Genomic DNA, 18098 nt, shown 5'->3' with positions numbered 1-18098 from the left:
AGTCATTTCATGATAATACAACAGTAAAAACTGTTATTGTCACCTAGTGAAGATATGACTTATCATTGATAAAAAACTTCCTGAATGATAACACAAGGTTATAACTATACAATATTTAAGGGGAATCACCATAAAGGTCAATAAGGTCAAGACAAAGACAACGTGAACGTATAATATTGTCAAGCATATCTTTCGCATCAAAAAGATCGTACGACTAAACTTGCATGTTAAAGTGAGAAAGGTTCTGTAAACTATTTGTTATTTTAGACGTTATCAAATCGTTAAGTTATAACATTTAGGCTCACACATTAATCTACAATATTTAGAGAAACGATGCCGACACATTAATCTACGATACTTAGAGAAACGATGCCCACACATTAATCTACGATACTTAGAGAAACGATGCCCACACATTAATCTACGATACTTAGAGAAACGATGCCCACACATTAATCTACGATATTTAGAGAAACGATGCCCACACATTAATCTATAATATTTAGAGAAACAGGGTCCAGGGGCTGTAACTACGGAGATTTAGAGAAACAGGGTCCAGGGGCTGTAACTACGGAGATTTAGAGAAACGGGGTCCAGGGGCTGTAACTACTGAGATTCTTATAGATTTATACCCAACAACTGACGGCAAAAAAAACACGAAATAAGAAAACAATAATTTATTCATTTTGGTAGTCGATAAACTCCACTGACGTACACTAACTTCTGATCCTTGATTTGACGATCTAAAAATCCTTTTAGCTCCTGCTGGCTTACCTCCCCTGAAGAGGAAGGTCCCTGAACAGCGAACATTCGTAACATAGTATGTATTCTGTCCAGAGGTAAACTCTCTAAGTTGGTTAACATGGCCACGATATATGTCCAAAATACCTGAAAAAAAAAAGACAAAATGGTCAAAAATAGGGTCAGTTTAAAGAGATTAGTAAGAGGTTTTTATCATGTGTATCAGGGACACTGATAACATCAATTCCAAACATTCCAATTTTTCAATTCATTTTTCAGTCAGACATCTGTGGTTCTTGAAATTTCAATATGGGTCTAGTGACCCCATAAACAATTAGTTTTAATGGAATTACAGGAACCACAGACGTCTGACTGAACATCAGAATTGTGCAATTTGATGCAATCAGTGTCCCTGATACACATAAAGAGTTTAGAAAACCCTTTTAAAATCCCTTTAAAAGAAAACACGTACATCTTAGAAAAATATTTCAAATCAAACTTAAAACGAACCTGTAACTCTTCTTCTCGTTGTTGGTAAGCAGACGTCATTGCCGACTCGGATTCATCCTCTGCCATGACAACCTCATGACCTTGACCTTTGACCTCGTCCACCAGAACGAAGGTATCTGGTACCTCCTCTTTCAGCAAGCCCTGTGATTGCCAGTAGGTGATTTTACGTCTTAAAGCGGAAACTGACATCTGTAATACCCCACTTAATTCTTCTACATCCCAACGGGCTACAACAAAGAGTTTGAACCACTTTTAGAAAGTGAATGAGTTTTCCATCCTACTTTCTGGCACTTGATAGTGCTAATGAAGACAGCCTGTAACACACACAGTGCCTAGGGTTATCATCCTTTCTGAATGAATAGATGCTTTATCCATGTCAGATCCTTCGACCCATGCCAGGACTGAACACTGGACCTTCAGGTTATTAAGCAAGCATCTTACTCACGGCTCCCATATATCAATAAGGATGTTTATGTTAAAGATTGCTGGACAGTTGGGAGTCGTAAAGTTTGCTTATACTGCTAGCCTCTAACTTTCCCTTATTGCACTCTAAGGTATCATTTAAAACATATTGTTACATGTTATAATAACAGTATTTATCATACAGTGTTATTAACTAATATAAAATAGAATACTAACATTGAGTTTGAAACTTCATAATAATGGCAGCATGTACAGGAGATACCGAGAAATTCAACATGGTACCTTTATGTTCTACTTCTATTTTCATCATTCCTGTAATTACCATAAATACTTGACATAAAATCCTAGTTTTCTTTAACAAGGCAAAATTGTTACTGGAATAGCAATAGGTAGTGTTGAACATGACTGGCTTGTGAGGACACATCAGATTTTGTTTTGGGTAGATACGTGACGGTTTTCTCCTTATGATTTTACATTGAATTGTGATTTGGGTACCTACATAACGGTTTTCTCCTTGTGATTAGAATTTGGATTTATAGATTGTTGAATGGATAACTACATGTAGGTTTTCTTGCTATAATAAGTATATACCAACCTAAATGTGGTTTCCAATTCAGCGTTCTGTTTCCTTTCAAGGCCTCAAATTTTTTGGTGTATTCCTCCAGTGATTTCTGCATCTCTGTTGGCAGAGTTATCTTTTCTTCACGGAACGACGGCCAGAACTGAGCTGATAGAATCAGAGCGTTTATATCAATATCCTGGAAATAATGAAATGGAGTTTTACATTCTTTTGTTCTACAATTCATAGGGCGAATGAAGACCAGTAGGACAAGAAACTCTGACCGGACCATTTTACTTAAGGACAGCCCACCCTTTCAGGTGGGAAACCTCTTGACAAATTTTTATGGTGATCACAAATTCTTAGAACTCGAGCAATTAACTTTTGTATAGTGTCTCCTCTTAGTTTCTTGAGAAACTTTCATCATCAGAAGCAAAGCTGCAATCAATAAACTTTAGAAGGACGATACTACTGGGTTGACTTGCAGAAGCACTGGCCAAGCATCAAATTTTGTTTTACCCTTGAGGAGTATTATGAATCTTGCTAATCTTTAAAATTACAGACTAACTCACCATTTTTTGTCCAGCGTTATCCATCTCTTGAACAATTCTACTGTTGATTCTTTTAGAATCTGCGATATCTTTTAACATGACTTCACAATAATGGAGCTGAGATTCTCCAAATCGTAATTTTAACATTTCTAAATATCGTAATTCTCTCTCCATATCACAATTAAATTGACTGAGTATACGGTCTGTTAATAATGTTCGATATTCATTAACGAATAATTCTTTACTTCCATAGATATTCACTAACATACTGATAATATCAGACCCCCGTCTGCTTTTAGACGTTGAGGCTGAAAATAAAAAATAATTTTAAGGGATTGTAAAATTCTTTTATTTGTGAAAATAAGGCCTGGCCTTTTTAGCTTTTAAAGTAGAAATTTTATATGAATTTTAAGGCTTAAAAATAGAATAGGCCTGAAGCCTATGACCAAAGGATTAAATACTATTGGTGCTCAAATGACACGTTTTTCTATCTGAGCATCCAGATATCTTAACCAGCTACTGCATCTAGTTGGTTAACCAAAGTTAATAACAAAAATGTTTTATTTTCTTAAAAAAACAACAAGGCATTAACTAGTTTTTATTGAAAATTTATGTTTTTAATACAGACATATTCAAGAATTGTAACCAAAGATGAAATTTTATGCTAATAAAGACATCTGATCATAAACACTTTAAAACCTAAATACTCACAAGGATCAGCATCTACTGGATCAGGCATCCATGTTTCCCAATCACCCTCCTCCTGATCACTACAGGTATCATCTTCTAGAATCAGGGGCTGACCTTTAATTAACTCATCTAATAACTCATTACTACCCTCTTCTGTTAAACATAGAACTATACATCTTACTGTATCTTCTCTTGATCTGATAGGGAAATAACGAGAATTAGTATCTTCAGACCCTAGGGTTTTATAGGGCCCCTACACCTATACACAAATTCTGACATAGACCTTACTGTGTCCTCTCTGAAGGGGGAAATAAATCAAAATTAAATAAATGAAGTTTTAAATATCACTTTTCTGCATCTTATGTTCTAAGGAAGACGGATGCCATGCAGTGTACAATGAGGGAAATTTTGCAAGGACAGTGGCATTAGCATGTTCTTTTTTTAATATCCAACTGTCGAGGGATCTTTAAAGTACACAGCCTGTAGCACACAGGGCCTCGGTTTATTGTCCCACCCGAACAACTAGTCACTTTTCCCATGTCAGATCTACATCACTGACAGAGGGAAACCTGGTTAAATAAGACATTAAGAGAAACAGACCTGAGGTATTTTCTGACTGGTTCACTGACTATTTCCAGTATAACGCCAGCTGGGTCTAAAACACGTAATGACCTGATAGCTGAGATATACGCTAGTAATATATCTGTTGTATTTACACCTACAAAAACATATTTTATATTTACGAAGTAGTCTTGGTCATTTATACAGCTGTTAACTTCTCCAAGATATGAAATGAACAAAAGACTTGAGGTCTATGTTTTTCTGTAGCTTTCTATATTGATAAAAAATGATATTTGATACAGATGGGCAATACATCAAATGATGAATACAACAGTAACATGAAACACAATGTTTCAAACTAAAAGGGATTGGTCTATGTGTATCGGATAGCATCGCTTTGCACCATTCCAATTTTCAATCAGACGTCTGTTGTTCTTGAAATTACACAAAATATTTACATTTATCGAAAAATTTAAATGGTGAAAATACACATAAAAAGTTTAGAAAAAACCTTCTTTAAGAATCAACTACTACAAAAATGTAAATTTTTACCTGGATGTAAAAGTCTATCCTCTAATTCTTTTCGTAACGATGTCATCAATAACGCACGTAGATTTGTTTTCTCCAGACACGTTTTCAGATCCAAGATGGCTGGCTCAGACTCAGGGTAGTCAATGACGATAGCAAATAACTGTTCTATTCTAGCGTGAGCATACGTCTCGAATAAGAAATGGAGTAATCTGCCCCTGAATGCCGAGATACTGCACTGATTTTTCTCTCCTGCGTATATCGAGTTTAACCAGCCTAAGACCTTTGTATCCAGCCACTGAAAAAACATGAACATTGTTTTAAATCATACGTTGTCAACAAGTTGGCTATTACTTTATTGATCCAAATACGGAAATTATACCCTATTTTCAAAAATATATTGAGACATATATTTTGATGTTAATGAAAAACCTATACATTGGTGTACACTGGGAGAAAGGATAAACTTTGAGTTAGGGTTATTTTGAAGCTCAAGCTCAATAAATTTACTTGCTGAGTTATTTCCCATGCATGTCTTAAGTCACAGCCCTACTTCCATACCAATCTTAATGATGATGGATATATATCAGAAACGTTACCTTTTCTAAATGATCGATATAAGAAGTTTCGAAGTTGCCTTTACAAGTTGTATTGATGTACCTCTGTATTTGATTATGAACTATTGATGTTACTGCAGCCCCTGATAGTCTTTCTAATATACCCATTTCATCTCTGAAAGAATCAAAAGAATATTATCAAATGAAATGAAATAAATGGAGTTTTACATCCTACTTTCCTGAACCAGTGCAATGAGGGAGATTTTGCCATGACAGTGGCATCCCAATCAAATCTCTGCATTCACTGATAGAAGGACAATGACTATTGCATTTAAGTGATTAGACGAATGTTCATAATAGCTAGCAGGACCTTGTAAAGATAGCAATCTGGAATGAGAAATAAAACTTACAGTTGTCTGTTAACAGAATGAAAAGTATCTATGATATCTTGACAAGTACAATCATCTATATCAATAGTACAACCTTCACATAACGGAGACTTCTCTTCTCCTGTAAAAAAATAACAAAAAATAAAACTGTAAAATACGTAACATGTAACAAATTGCATCCAAGGTGTTTTACTTATCTAGGGAATCTTCAGAAAGTGAGAACCTGATTTCTATTTTTTTCGTTTTTTACCATAAGAAAATTGCCAGCATCGAGAAAAGAAATAGATAAGCGAATTTAATTACATCTTTATCAGTAAAATAATAAGACAATTAGTGTAAGCTGATAAGCTTGTAATATTCTGGGGATATCCTGACCTCTCGCCCCCCATCCCTTCCACTCTCAACACTTCCGCGCCCCTCACACCAAAAAATGACATATACTAACCTTTCCCACTAACATCCCAACCCGCCCCCTCCACCCCCACCCCACCAACGAAAAAAATAAAATATACCATACCTTCAGCATGAGTGTCTGTATTAATATGATGAAATACTCTGAAAGCCTGAGAGTAATATCTCTCTACAGTAGACAAGAATACAGGTGGAGACGTATAAAACACAATAGCTTTATAATACATCACAATCAAACTTTGAAGTTTCGTTGACGATTTCTTTGCCGATTCGAGTAAGTTTATACATTTATTGTATTCTCGAGAAGTTTCATACAAATAATTCACAGATTCCACGAATTTTTTAATACACACAATATTTTCAGATTGTTTTGTCAGTTCATTAAAATGATACCAATATGCTGGCGCCACTCTCTCCCGCAAGTCCTCCTGCAGGATTTCTTGGAACCATTCTTCCATAATATAACCCATATTATACCCTTCAAGAACTTGCCAAGCTTCCTGAAATTCTGTGAAATTCTGCTCTTTCTGAAAACATAAAATGAAGACAGTGTTTTTTTAACTTTGATTCCTTTTATGTACAAAAATTGTTGTCATAAGAACGTAGCATCGACGTGTGACGTGTTTGACGTGTTGACTGACGTGTTTGACGTGTTGACTGACGTGTGACGGAGAAACAATTGGATCCGTGAGAATGATTGACAGCTGAATGTTGACCAATCCCCTTAACTTAAACTAAGCCGTCATCTTTTACCCACAAACAACAAAGCAAATAAGCGTGTGAAATTTAAATTATAATGACTCGAGTTGTCGTTTGTGTTGAGTATCTAAGTGGGCGGGGCCAAAGCTGTCCTAGTGAATTCGTGAAATTGGTACTTGGACAAATACAATGTGGTTGGTGAATTGGTCACCATTTTTTGACACTTGCAGTTTTGAGTACGCTATGCAAACGCAATGTCAGCGACATCAAAATTTGACAATGCCTTCAAGGGAAGGATATTCAAGAAGTAGAAATATTGCCAAAAACTGACGTGGTTGTTTGAGGGAGTTAGTTGTGCGCTTATTACATCCCAAGCTTTGGATACTTGTTTATGATTGACTTCCATCTTGAATGACGGTTGCTCTAATTAAGGAATCGAATTAGAAATGGAGACGAAAAAAATGAAATATTTCAAATAATTTCAAAGGAATTTCACTGCCATTTAGAAAATATGCAAAATATGACCTAAGGCTAAAGAAATCAATTACCTTTTATAGAGAAATATAATATTCAGGAACATTCATAGATCTTCGTTCCAACGTAAAAAATAATTCCCAAATATTGAACGAACCAGTACTTCCGTTGTCGCGAGTATTTGTATTGTAAGACGCGAGAACCACAGATTCAAAACGATCAACATCGAATTAATAAACTAAAACAAAACATTTCCCTTCTTTTAAAAATGGTAGGCATTATGTTCTAATTGTTCACCACAATTCCAACCAGAAGAACGTTTAATTGACATTTTAAGTCTTAGCTACTAAAGCAAAAGGCAAAGAAATATGCCCCCACACTTTTTTTTTCCTAGATTTTAAATGTTTTTTTGTTTGTTTCAGTCGCTGACACTTGATACAGATGTTGGTGAAATTAAAATAGAATTATTCTGTGAACAAGTTCCTAAATCTTGTCATGTAAGTTTAGAACTCCTTGTTAGGTTGGTTTCAAAAAGTTTTCTATTTCCTGGATGATGATGCAGGTTGGAGGGGTTGACATGGAAGAGGCGCCTTTTCATCTCATCTGTGTGCTACAGACTGTACACAATAAAGCTCCTCAACAAGTAGGAATTGAAAAGCATTATGTTTGATGGTCGTTTTAATAATTTTGAGACCCCAGACTGAAGCGAGTCACTCTTATTTTATTATAAATACTAATTTATAGAGCTAATTTCAAGATTTATGTTTTTCAGAATTTTCTAGCTCTATGTGCCAGTGGTTATTATGATGATACAGTAATACATAGAAATATAAAAGGTTTCATGGCTCAGATGGGAGACCCCACAGGTAATAAAACAATTTCTTTTCTAGTTTTCTTGCTAAGGAGGTAGTGCTGGCACGAATCAGTGAATATGTTGAAATGACATGTCAAAATAGCCGAGAATCTAGGATTGGGATATGTATAGGTTCATGTTAGATTTGTTATTGTAATTCAGACATTAACTTTGGAGCATACGCAGGCTTTATTCTTATGATTCTGAAATGCTGTACTGGTAAATGATATTTCCAACACCAATTGTCTTTGATAAAAGATAGTTATATTTCCATGTAATGTTCCAGGAACAGGGAAAGGAGGAGATTCTATCTGGGGAGGAAAATACGAAGATGAATTCAGAGAAAGTTTAAAGGTACATCATTACTTTACAAAAATATCTTGTTCACCCTTTTAAAACTCTGAGCAACCACATAAAACTTAATATTATACATGAACAGATATTAAAAACTACTTTTGCCAAATGACACTACATGAAGTTAAAGTCAAATATCTTAAAGTTAATTTAATTATGAATTTTTTTTATCCCAATCAGGTGCAGAAAAGTAGGACGTAAGACTCTATTTCATTTCATTCTTAAATACATCTATGATTAATATGAAATTTATTTTATTTCAGCATTCGTGCCGAGGTATAGTTTCTATGGCCAATAATGGACCAGATACAAACGGCTCTCAGTTTTTTATAACGTTTAGTAAACAACCACATTTAGATATGAAATATACTGTCATTGGAAGGTAAGAATGATTAATCATCAGGGTTATAGCTCAATCTGAGTTCAAATGAGGCAAAGGTGCGTCTGGGTGGATTTAAAATACATAATTGAAAAAGACACATCTTCCAGAAAATGCCCCATCATTGGAAAATGCCCCCACCCCCCTCTTTGCAGAGCTGCTACTGTGGGGCTAAAATAGCAGTAAAATTTTTGAAATGATTCAAGATTATTTTAAATTTCAGAGTGATAGATGGAATGGACACGTTAGATACACTCGAGAAAATACCAGTTGATGAGAAAACATATAGACCATTAAACCCTGTCATGTTACGTACTGTTAATATACATGCGAACCCTATAGCTGGTTGAGGGGGGGGGAGGAGACTATTAAATTCCTCGGGGTGAGCAGGGGCATGCCTACCCCTTTGAACTTTGAAATTTTCAGCAAGAGTGAGAGGGGTCTACTACTGACAATTTATGAATGTTTCAGGGATTTTTAAAATGGAAAGTTAAACTTATCTTTAGTGAAAAGGGTCACTTCCAACTTTGAGGATACAGAATTTTTAGTAGAGGACCAAACCCAGACCGACGATTTAAGGATTTTCAAAAGTTAGTGGACATTATGAAGTTGTAATAAGGGAGCTGTGCTCAAATCTGAAAAGAACCTTAGTGATACAATTATAGCTGTTTAACAATTTGGACAATAGTCTATCCTAAGCTATTTTTACAAGAACAACATTAAAAGTGTAGATAGTGTCTAAAAGAATTTATCACATAACAGTTGAAATAGTTCACCATGTCACTTGTACCACAATTATAATGAGCACTGTTAATCCTTAGCAAACACTTTCGGACTACCTTAACCCTTTTTACACAAGCGACCGCGTTATTGGCCACACAATTACATGATATACTCGTATGTCCAAGCTGTTGATCAAGCAGCCTTACCAAGTGAAGTCGCCTAACATTAACATCATACACTTTCAGTCATATTACTTGGAGTTCAGGGTATATGATGTTTTATTTCATTTACACTCAGTGTTTAAAGGGTTAAGGGCTAAATATTTCAGCGTATATTATGTTTAATTTCATTCACTCAGTGTTCAAAGGGTTAACAGCTCAATATTCAACTCAACTCTGCATTCATAATTTCCACCATCACCAACATGCATTTAACCATTCAGAAACATAAACTGAATTTACCGTTTTGTTTCAATATAAATGATGTTGTTGATAATCTGCTAGAGGGAGGTATGTAGTTAAAACTGTTCTGTTGTTAAATGTACGACCATTCAGACGAGAATAAGCTGCCTTGGCATCGGAATGACTGGAAAAACAGACATACACCTGAAAAATAGACATACACCTGAAAAATAGACATACACCTGAAAAATAGACATACACCTGAAAAATAGACATACACCTGAAAAATAGACATACACCTGAAAAAGAGACGTACACCTGAAAAATAGACATACACCTGAAAAATAGACATACACCTGAAAAATAGACATACACCTGAAAAATAGACATACACCTGAAAAATAGACATACACCTGAAAAACAGACATACACCTGAAAAATAGACATACACCTGAAAAATAGACATACACCTGAAAAATAGACATACACCTGAAAAATAGACATACACCTGAAAAACAGACATACACCTGAAAAACAGACATACACCTGAAAAATAGACATACACCTGAAAAACAGACATACACCTGAAAAATAGACGTGTAAAATCATTTTGTTTATCTGACAGTTTATTTCTTCGGACCTATACCTGTAAACTGACAAGTAAATTCATACTATCATTTTTATCTGAAAGATTATTTCAAAATGTTCATTTATAGTTTCATTGTGTAAATAAAGCATTTTATTCAAAATATTTGTTTTACAAATTGATAGAACTCAATTTCAGCTATCTGTAACCATTTTTAGAATTACTATCTGGCATCCAATTTTCCAACAATTCAACAAAGCACAGTTATTCATAAGTTCTGATCAGTATTGATGAAACAAGGAGAGGCCTTATTTTCTAAACTTCACTTAAGATGATTACATCAGTCATCTGATTGGTCAATCACTAAAATTGATTATAAATTTAGTTTTATTATCCAATCAGAATTCTGGATTTTTTATCTTAGTTTAGTTTTTGAGAATAAGGTCCTTCGATTCTAGGACTTTTGTCATTAAGCCAGTATATTTAACTGTTTCAAACAGAGGTTGTTTTTGGACATCGACACGCTTGGATCACCACTGACCTTGCCGACAGCTTGTCCTGTAGTGGGTATCAAACAGTTTAAAACTTCACCAAACTTTCTACATTCATTCACTATATCTTCTTTAATATCTGTAACACACACCACAAAATAATTTTATTATATTTTATTACCCTAACAATACATCGATATGTTTCAGTAGGTAATTTCCTATCAAATTGATGTATTCCAAACCCAGCCCCCCCCCCCCCCCCCCCACTAAAAATAAAATAACAGATGTGGGTAACCTTCCAATTCCTCTGAATCTTCTATTTCTGTCTCTTCTATCAGTACTGCCACTTAGCTCCCCCTTCCCAAAAGAAGAAATGTGAGATAGTCACCTTCTAGTTCCTCTGAATCTTGTATTTCTGTCTCCTCCACCATGTTTAATAATCTCAGAACTTTACTGGACAGAAGCAACGAATCCATGTAACTTGCGTCTGAAATTAAGTTTTAAACATTATTAAAAATACTTAGTGATCTAGAGGAACACTTTTGAACAAATGAGTCTAATCTTTTACTTCTTCTATCGACATCAAAATGAAGACCAATGAAGGCATGTAGGTGTGCAATGGGGGAAAATTGTTCAAGCAATAGCATCCTGTTTTTCTCATTCCTTCTGTCAAGACTACTCAAGACTAAACTGTGGTTTATTGTCCAATGCATTTTCCTTGTCAGCCCCTGCGACTTGCATCACTGACAGGGGGAACTGGGTTGAAAAATTTATATATCTTGATTTATATTATGAGAAAAATGAGATATACTTACTAAAATGTGGTTGTGAAGCTAGTAGGACAGATATTTCACTAGTTTGAGGTCTTGTATTAGGTTTACACTGTAAACATCTGAAATATAGTGATGTCTGTAGTAAATCTTTTACACCATCAAGTCTGTTCTTACTTTCTGAATCTGATTGGGCCAAAGACAAGTCATGCCATGCAGTGTGTAATGAGGAAAATTTTGAAAAGACAGCACAGCCTGTAGAACATGGGGCCATGTTGGCGTCAATCTTGTCCACCAGTAGTCTATCAATGAAACACAAACCTCTTAGCTAAGTCTAATAATACTCTTATATAGGCTTCTCCATTTCTAGCTGAACCACTAAACAACTTCTCTACTATCTCATTATTTTCACAGTCTTCTTCACCATTCTACAAAATATACAAAGGACATCCTTATGAATTCTTTGCAATTAGCTTTGTGGGCTCCCTAATAGGAATGTCAAACTTTAATACTAAATAAAATATTATTAGCTATGTCAACTCTCTGAAAATATGGCATAAAATATTGAATAGAAACCGACCTGACAATTTGGACAAGTCCCAGTTTGTTTCTGATGATTTGTCAACTTCTCTCCAGTAACTAGATACAAGACTAGAACACCCAGACTCCATACATCTATAGCTGTATTAGCTAAAATACTGGATTGATGGTGTCTATACACTTCTGGTGCTCTATAGCTAGTACATTGAACCAATCCAACTTCCTGAAAGGGGAGAGAATCATTCGTGAAAATCTTTGACAAGCTCAGGGCAATTTAAACCTAGTTATATTTGAGGACTCTACTTTTCAAAAAATCTTACACATTTTTCATTGACACACATTTTTTCAAGAGAGGGGCCTGGTGTTTCATTTTATCTAAGAAATTTTGCCTACCTTATCGTTTTTATGAAACGCCAATCCAAAGTCAATGAGTTTGAAACATCCAGTTTGTGGACACCATAAAATATTATCTGGTTTAATATCAGCATGAATAAAACCACATTGATGTAGAGTGGACAGGCCACTGAAATAGACATAGTAATATTGTTATGATAAATTGTTTCTTATATATATTTACGACATACAGTGTACTCTGTGATAACCCACATCTGAGTATTCCGACATTCTGCGTAATCCGACATCATTTTCTGCTCCCTATTGATTTCCTTCTTGAGTACTCCGACACTCTGTGTATTCGGAATTACGACACTAATCAGTGGTCCCGAGACAGATATAACTAATCAACATTTGATTTTTTTTAAAGGAAAATATCAAAAGACACATTGTTTATTGTTTTTAGGTAATGTAGTAGTAGTACTGTAATCATTGGATCAAGTAGAGCCGGTATATCCTCTTGTATTTCTTCATGAATTTGTGAGGCTGGTTTTATCAAGAAAATCTGTGTCTAATAGGAATCAAAATTTATTACCTTGTTATATCAGTGAGTATTCTATGAATCAAGTATAGAGACAGACTGTCCGCTTGTTGTTTGATAGTAAACAGTATTCCTGGTAAACTGGGCTCTAGATATTCCTCTACAAGTACCTGTTGGTTACCATAGCTACAGTCATCTCGTACCGATACTGAAACATAAGCCAATATAAGTATTCCTCGAAAGCACAGGTCCAGGCATCTGATATTTTGAGGTAAGATGTTGAAAGCTGAGAATTAGATGATGCTACATATCACTGTGTATGGCATCATCTACCTACAGCTGAGCCAAATAAATAGTCTTGTCTTTTTCTTAAAAGATTTGAACCCATGGCGCTTAATGACCTAGCCAATGACAATCAGACTGTTGGTGCTAGTGAGTTAACACTAACCTAATTGAGGCACAGCACCACATTTCTCTGCTACTATTTTAAGTAGTAGATATTCCCTTTGATGAGCACAATCGAACTGGTTTCCCTCATTGTACACTTTTATAGCTACCTACAATCATAAATAATCCTTAAGTTTCATTTAAGACTAGAGATCACATTAAGAAAAACACAACTTTAATTCTAGATTGTTGAAACGTGTACAATAAAACTTTTCTGTTTGCCTGAATTTTAAACGGTAATAATCTAGGACCATTTGACAATTATTTTCTTACAATCAAGTCTTCACATTGATAGCTAATGTAGAAATTTCATGAAAAAATGTTCAGGGTAAAAAACTAATGATGTAAAAAAAAAATCAATTACATTTAATTGATCTTGAAAATCGTCAAAATTTTTTACCTGAGAGTGATCATGTAGACCCAATCCTTCAAAAACATTACAACATTTTCCAGATCCGATTTTATGTAGAATTTTCCATTTTTTATCATTTTTACTGGTGATTATAGCCCCTTCTTCAACCATTCATAGAAAATCTGAAAAAGGACAAAAAACAACTACATAACAGACTGCAAAGGACATCATATTCCTAATAGGCTTGCACGTTAATCCTACGGCAAGCAAATATTCACAACAGTCAAATATTGATTACTTTTTATGCAATTATTTCATTACTGAAGTACCGTACTATAATAGGCTACCTTAGTACAAATTCAGATAAAGTACACAAGCTCACAAATTCAGGAGGCCTATGCTTTTGTCTTTGTTATGTAAATGTTAGGCCTACAAGTAAAAGCTCTTTGACTAACTATTCCAAATCTACCCAAATGGTCAACTTATTAGAAATCCAAACTAATGCAGTGCCATACGACTTGAGTAGTTCAGCTTACAACATTATAATATTGGCACAGGCCAGCCTGGCCATCTTAATCTAAATGTGTCAAAGGAAATTGTCTTTGCTTCATTGTTTTTAGATCTAGGTAGACTTTATAAAATTTGTTGAGCCGTTTTTAACATTGGACATGTCTCCTTAGTCAGACTGTTTCATTTTAACAAACTGTGCCCCCATGCCCCATCCCCCTCTTTCTTTCTTTCTTTAGCCTTGGGCCTTGGTCTGCAACTCAAGCCGGTAGGTTAAGGCCACTCTTTCTTGTTTTTCTAAAGGATTCGTGAATTTTGGAACAAAAAACAGTCAAACACACTTCTGCAATCGACAGAGATATTGTTGGGGGCAAAGAATTAGAATTTCTTCAAAAGAAAGTACTTTGTAGCTTTTAGGAAACTTGCCATCAAAGACGTCTGCTTGCAAGTGCAAATTTTTAGAATAAACAGAGTTATTCCCCCTTGAAATAGAAATTATTCTGGATCATCTCGACTATTACAATTTAAACTTTCTTGATGTAATCACACAAAAATTAACTCGAAATTTTAAACAAAATTCACAATTTAGAATGAAATCGGGAAAAGGGACAGAAAACCTGAAAAAAGACAATTTCCAATACAAATGTCCTTGAACTTAACGAAAATTTTGACAATTTTTGTACAAACTTCAACAAAATTGTTAGAGTCATCGTATCTGTGACTCTACAGATTCGAATACAGCACAGAAAAAACAGCATGGCGGACCTAAACGGTTTGCTTTCGCTGTTCTCTCTATTTTTGGTAAGATAACGCAATGAAAATGATAATTTTCAGAAAAAAATGATCGAAGCAACTTGCAAACAAATAGTTTTTTCATCTCATACAAATTTTTATTCAATTTCATTTTGTTTGCTTCGATTTTTGAGATAAAATGATCCCAGAAGTAAGACGGGAAAGATTGTTTACAATTTGCCACGGAGAACATTTTGATTGGCTAAGCCAATGTACACATTGTTACAAAATATTGCACTTAGTTTACATAAATGAAAAACCAGTAAAAATTATCTAAAATTGCTAGAAAGAGTATTTATTTCCCATTGCCACCAACTCCCCCACCCTCACCTTGGAAATATTCCTAACCTAAGGATTGAATATTTACTTCCAATATGTTTAGGACAATTACATCTTAATTTCAGGTCTATCTAGGGGAGGTAACTGAAGGAGGTATATTAAACGCAGACGACTGTCGAGATCTAGGGTTCACCCCTTCCCTATCCTGTCGTTCCTGCAATGCTCTAGATGATTTTAATCTATCAACATTAAAGGACGACTGTCAACAATGCTGCAACGAAGATGGCGATGACAAGGGAGACGACTCTCAGGTACATTGAGAGTAATTTTAACATAGGAACAAGCGCAACTTCACTTCAAATGAGGAAGGGCTAGGTCAGTCGGGTAGAGAGTTGAAATCATTACATTATTTGCTTGATAATGATCCAGAAAGATAGAGGAAAGTTATTTGCCCAATGGAAGTGCAACAAGTTGTTCATGTTAACTTGAATATTGATCAGATTTTGTTATTTTTATGAAATATTAATTATTTGGTATATTTTTTCAGTTACTTCCCTTTGCTGAGCTTATTGTGTGTAGCTGAAAATTGGGAAGGTTTCCACAAGTCCAAGGTTCGTAAATATGTGGCCTGTTTCTTCAGGAGTTAGCAGGTCGACCTGGCCATTGACGGATCATCTAATTACGCCCCTTGTTCCCAATGTATTTATATTAATTAACAGCTGTAGGTCCATCGTTTATTGCTTAAAGGTATACTACCTCTTAGAATGGACAGAAAGTCTAAACTTTGGTCAACAAGTGTATATATTCATCAGTTAGACTTACCAGGTGTCATGACTAAAGAACGGAATCTCTATATAACAGATATATCTAAGCGTGTTTCCAAGTTTAAAAATTAGGTATTAAATGAACACTTCTGATTTAGATTGTTAGTTTCTCCTTGTGATCTAATTCAATATTATTTCTAATTCCAGCTTTCATTAAGAGTGATAAACCAAAACAGTTTCCTGGATTAAAAGTAAAATATGTCCGTGGAGCTGACCCCATCATTAAATTGATGGACGACAACTATCAAGTCAAGGAGACACTCGGAATTGAAAAGTGGGACACAGACGCAGTGGAAGCCTTTTTTCAAGAACGTCTTAAAAAATAATTCCACCATTTTGTAAACTTTGGCTGTCCTAGGGAGCGAGGGGGAGGGCTTTTGAAATGAAATGACCCCTTCACTTTGACCCCTAGGTCAGCCAAGGTCAGTGATCTAATGTATATCAAATTTGAATGTTTCATTATCCATCTTTCAGACACGTTCCAGACTGGCATGGTCAAAACATGCCTAAGTAACTGATGGTAGAGCATTTTGTTTTTCTATCATTCGATATTTTGGCATATTTGGCCGAAATTTGTCATGTCAAAACTTTTGATATCATTTTGATATAGTCATTTTGTGTTGGGAAATTTGAATATCGAAAGAACAAAGTTTGATATATCTCTGAAGTAATTCTCTATGATAGTCTTACTAAAAACCGTAACAGGGTAGGTGAGACTTGATAACCTCGAATTACTTCAGACTAGGTCATCCAGTGCTATATTTCATTGTATATAGTCATTGGGCATTCAATTAAAGGAAATTTATTTGGGGATAGGGTTGGGAAGAGGGCAATAACTACCTAGGGAGAGGATTTTGTGTATCTCGTAGGGGGAGATTGTTGTACTAATGAACCATTCGATGCTGGTTGGCTGGCAACAGCTATAACCTCCATACACAGTGTTAAATTATGTGCTGTGCTAAAATTTTATCATAATTGAATAAGGCAATAAAAAACACCCCTAATTATGTTAATGAACCTTTCTGAGCAATGTAAGACCAATGAATGTGTGGAAGAGTTCATTAAGTGGTCAAGGAATTTTAGATACATGACTGACAACTTGAAGTTTCTGTCTGTATGGAAGGCAATTCATGTCCAAAGAAGTTATTCGGTTTTCTATGATACTACTGATCATTGCAATATTGTTCAAAGTTGTCTTCCATATAATTTTTCATTTACACTCACTCCTTATTAATAGCAGGAATTTTTTGTAAATTACAAATTTGGTAAATAAAAAATTGAATGAATTGAAATGGACTTTTATATCCTACTGTTCAGTATCTTATTGGTCCCAAAAATGGTGCACATACAAGGGACAGTTGTGCCTTTTTATTATCAATCATACTTAGGTCTCAGAAATGTGAATTTTTTGGCTGTGTTCACAGGACACCTTCGAAATTTGAGCCTTCGAATACAGTATGTCATGCATTATCAGTGTTTGAAAGTTAGAAGACGAGTTGTCTTTTTTGAGACACTGCTATATAGAAATGACATCTATAGAAATAGGAAAAGAAATTTCTAGTTTGAGATATTCAAGACTCAATTCAACCCCCAAAAGTGGGGCATTTATTTGGTATTTATGTCAACTCTACATCTCTTTCTGAGAGTCCACATTGTTTTTATATTGTTTATTTGCTCTCTAGGTTTTCAGAGAGTCCACATAGTCTAAGAATATATTTATTAGGAAAAATCACAGAACAAAAGGTTAAAAAAATTTAGGACAAAAATAAATATTATTATAGAATCGAGGTAATTAACATACAAAACAACTGGAAATAAGTTTTAAATCATAAA

At 34.8% G+C, this 18098-nt stretch overlaps 4 protein-coding genes across 4 annotated transcripts in view; 1 reads left to right on the top strand and 3 right to left on the bottom strand.

The window, feature by feature from the left end:
- Positions 1 to 681: 681 nt before the first annotated feature.
- On the bottom strand, positions 682 to 5688 carry LOTGIDRAFT_109593 (hypothetical protein; the record flags this gene model as incomplete). Its single annotated transcript, XM_009046296.1, has 10 exons — positions 682 to 888; positions 1252 to 1478; positions 1891 to 1986; positions 2270 to 2432; positions 2806 to 3092; positions 3496 to 3671; positions 4075 to 4192; positions 4588 to 4861; positions 5163 to 5295; positions 5531 to 5688. 10 exons carry the CDS (start codon positions 5686 to 5688, stop codon positions 682 to 684), a joined length of 1839 nt encoding a protein of 612 aa, XP_009044544.1.
- A 1666-nt stretch (positions 5689 to 7354) lies between these two features.
- On the top strand, positions 7355 to 9115 carry LOTGIDRAFT_185007 (hypothetical protein). The gene is made up of 6 exons (XM_009046295.1): positions 7355 to 7364; positions 7516 to 7590; positions 7866 to 7959; positions 8233 to 8300; positions 8564 to 8682; positions 8903 to 9115. Exons 1-6 carry the CDS (start codon positions 7362 to 7364, stop codon positions 9027 to 9029), a joined length of 486 nt encoding a protein of 161 aa, XP_009044543.1. The 5' UTR covers positions 7355 to 7361; the 3' UTR covers positions 9030 to 9115.
- A 757-nt stretch (positions 9116 to 9872) lies between these two features.
- On the bottom strand, positions 9873 to 14034 carry LOTGIDRAFT_156290 (hypothetical protein; the record flags this gene model as incomplete). The annotated part of the gene is made up of 10 exons (XM_009046294.1): positions 9873 to 10007; positions 10931 to 11019; positions 11269 to 11367; positions 11696 to 11772; positions 11972 to 12078; positions 12231 to 12413; positions 12584 to 12713; positions 13119 to 13272; positions 13513 to 13621; positions 13912 to 14034. 10 exons carry the CDS (start codon positions 14032 to 14034, stop codon positions 9873 to 9875), a joined length of 1206 nt encoding a protein of 401 aa, XP_009044542.1.
- A 3809-nt stretch (positions 14035 to 17843) lies between these two features.
- Positions 17844 to 18098, bottom strand: part of LOTGIDRAFT_230068 (hypothetical protein) — a 2535-nt gene continuing 2280 nt past the window's right edge. The window contains exon 6 of the mRNA XM_009046293.1: positions 17844 to 18098. The gene's annotated coding sequence lies outside the window, so the exon portion shown is untranslated.

The sequence above is a fragment of the Lottia gigantea genome (genome assembly GCF_000327385.1).
Source record: "Lottia gigantea unplaced genomic scaffold LOTGIsca_10, whole genome shotgun sequence".
Lineage (NCBI taxonomy): Eukaryota > Metazoa > Mollusca > Gastropoda > Lottiidae > Lottia > Lottia gigantea.
This window is presented reverse-complemented; position numbering and strand designations above follow the sequence as displayed.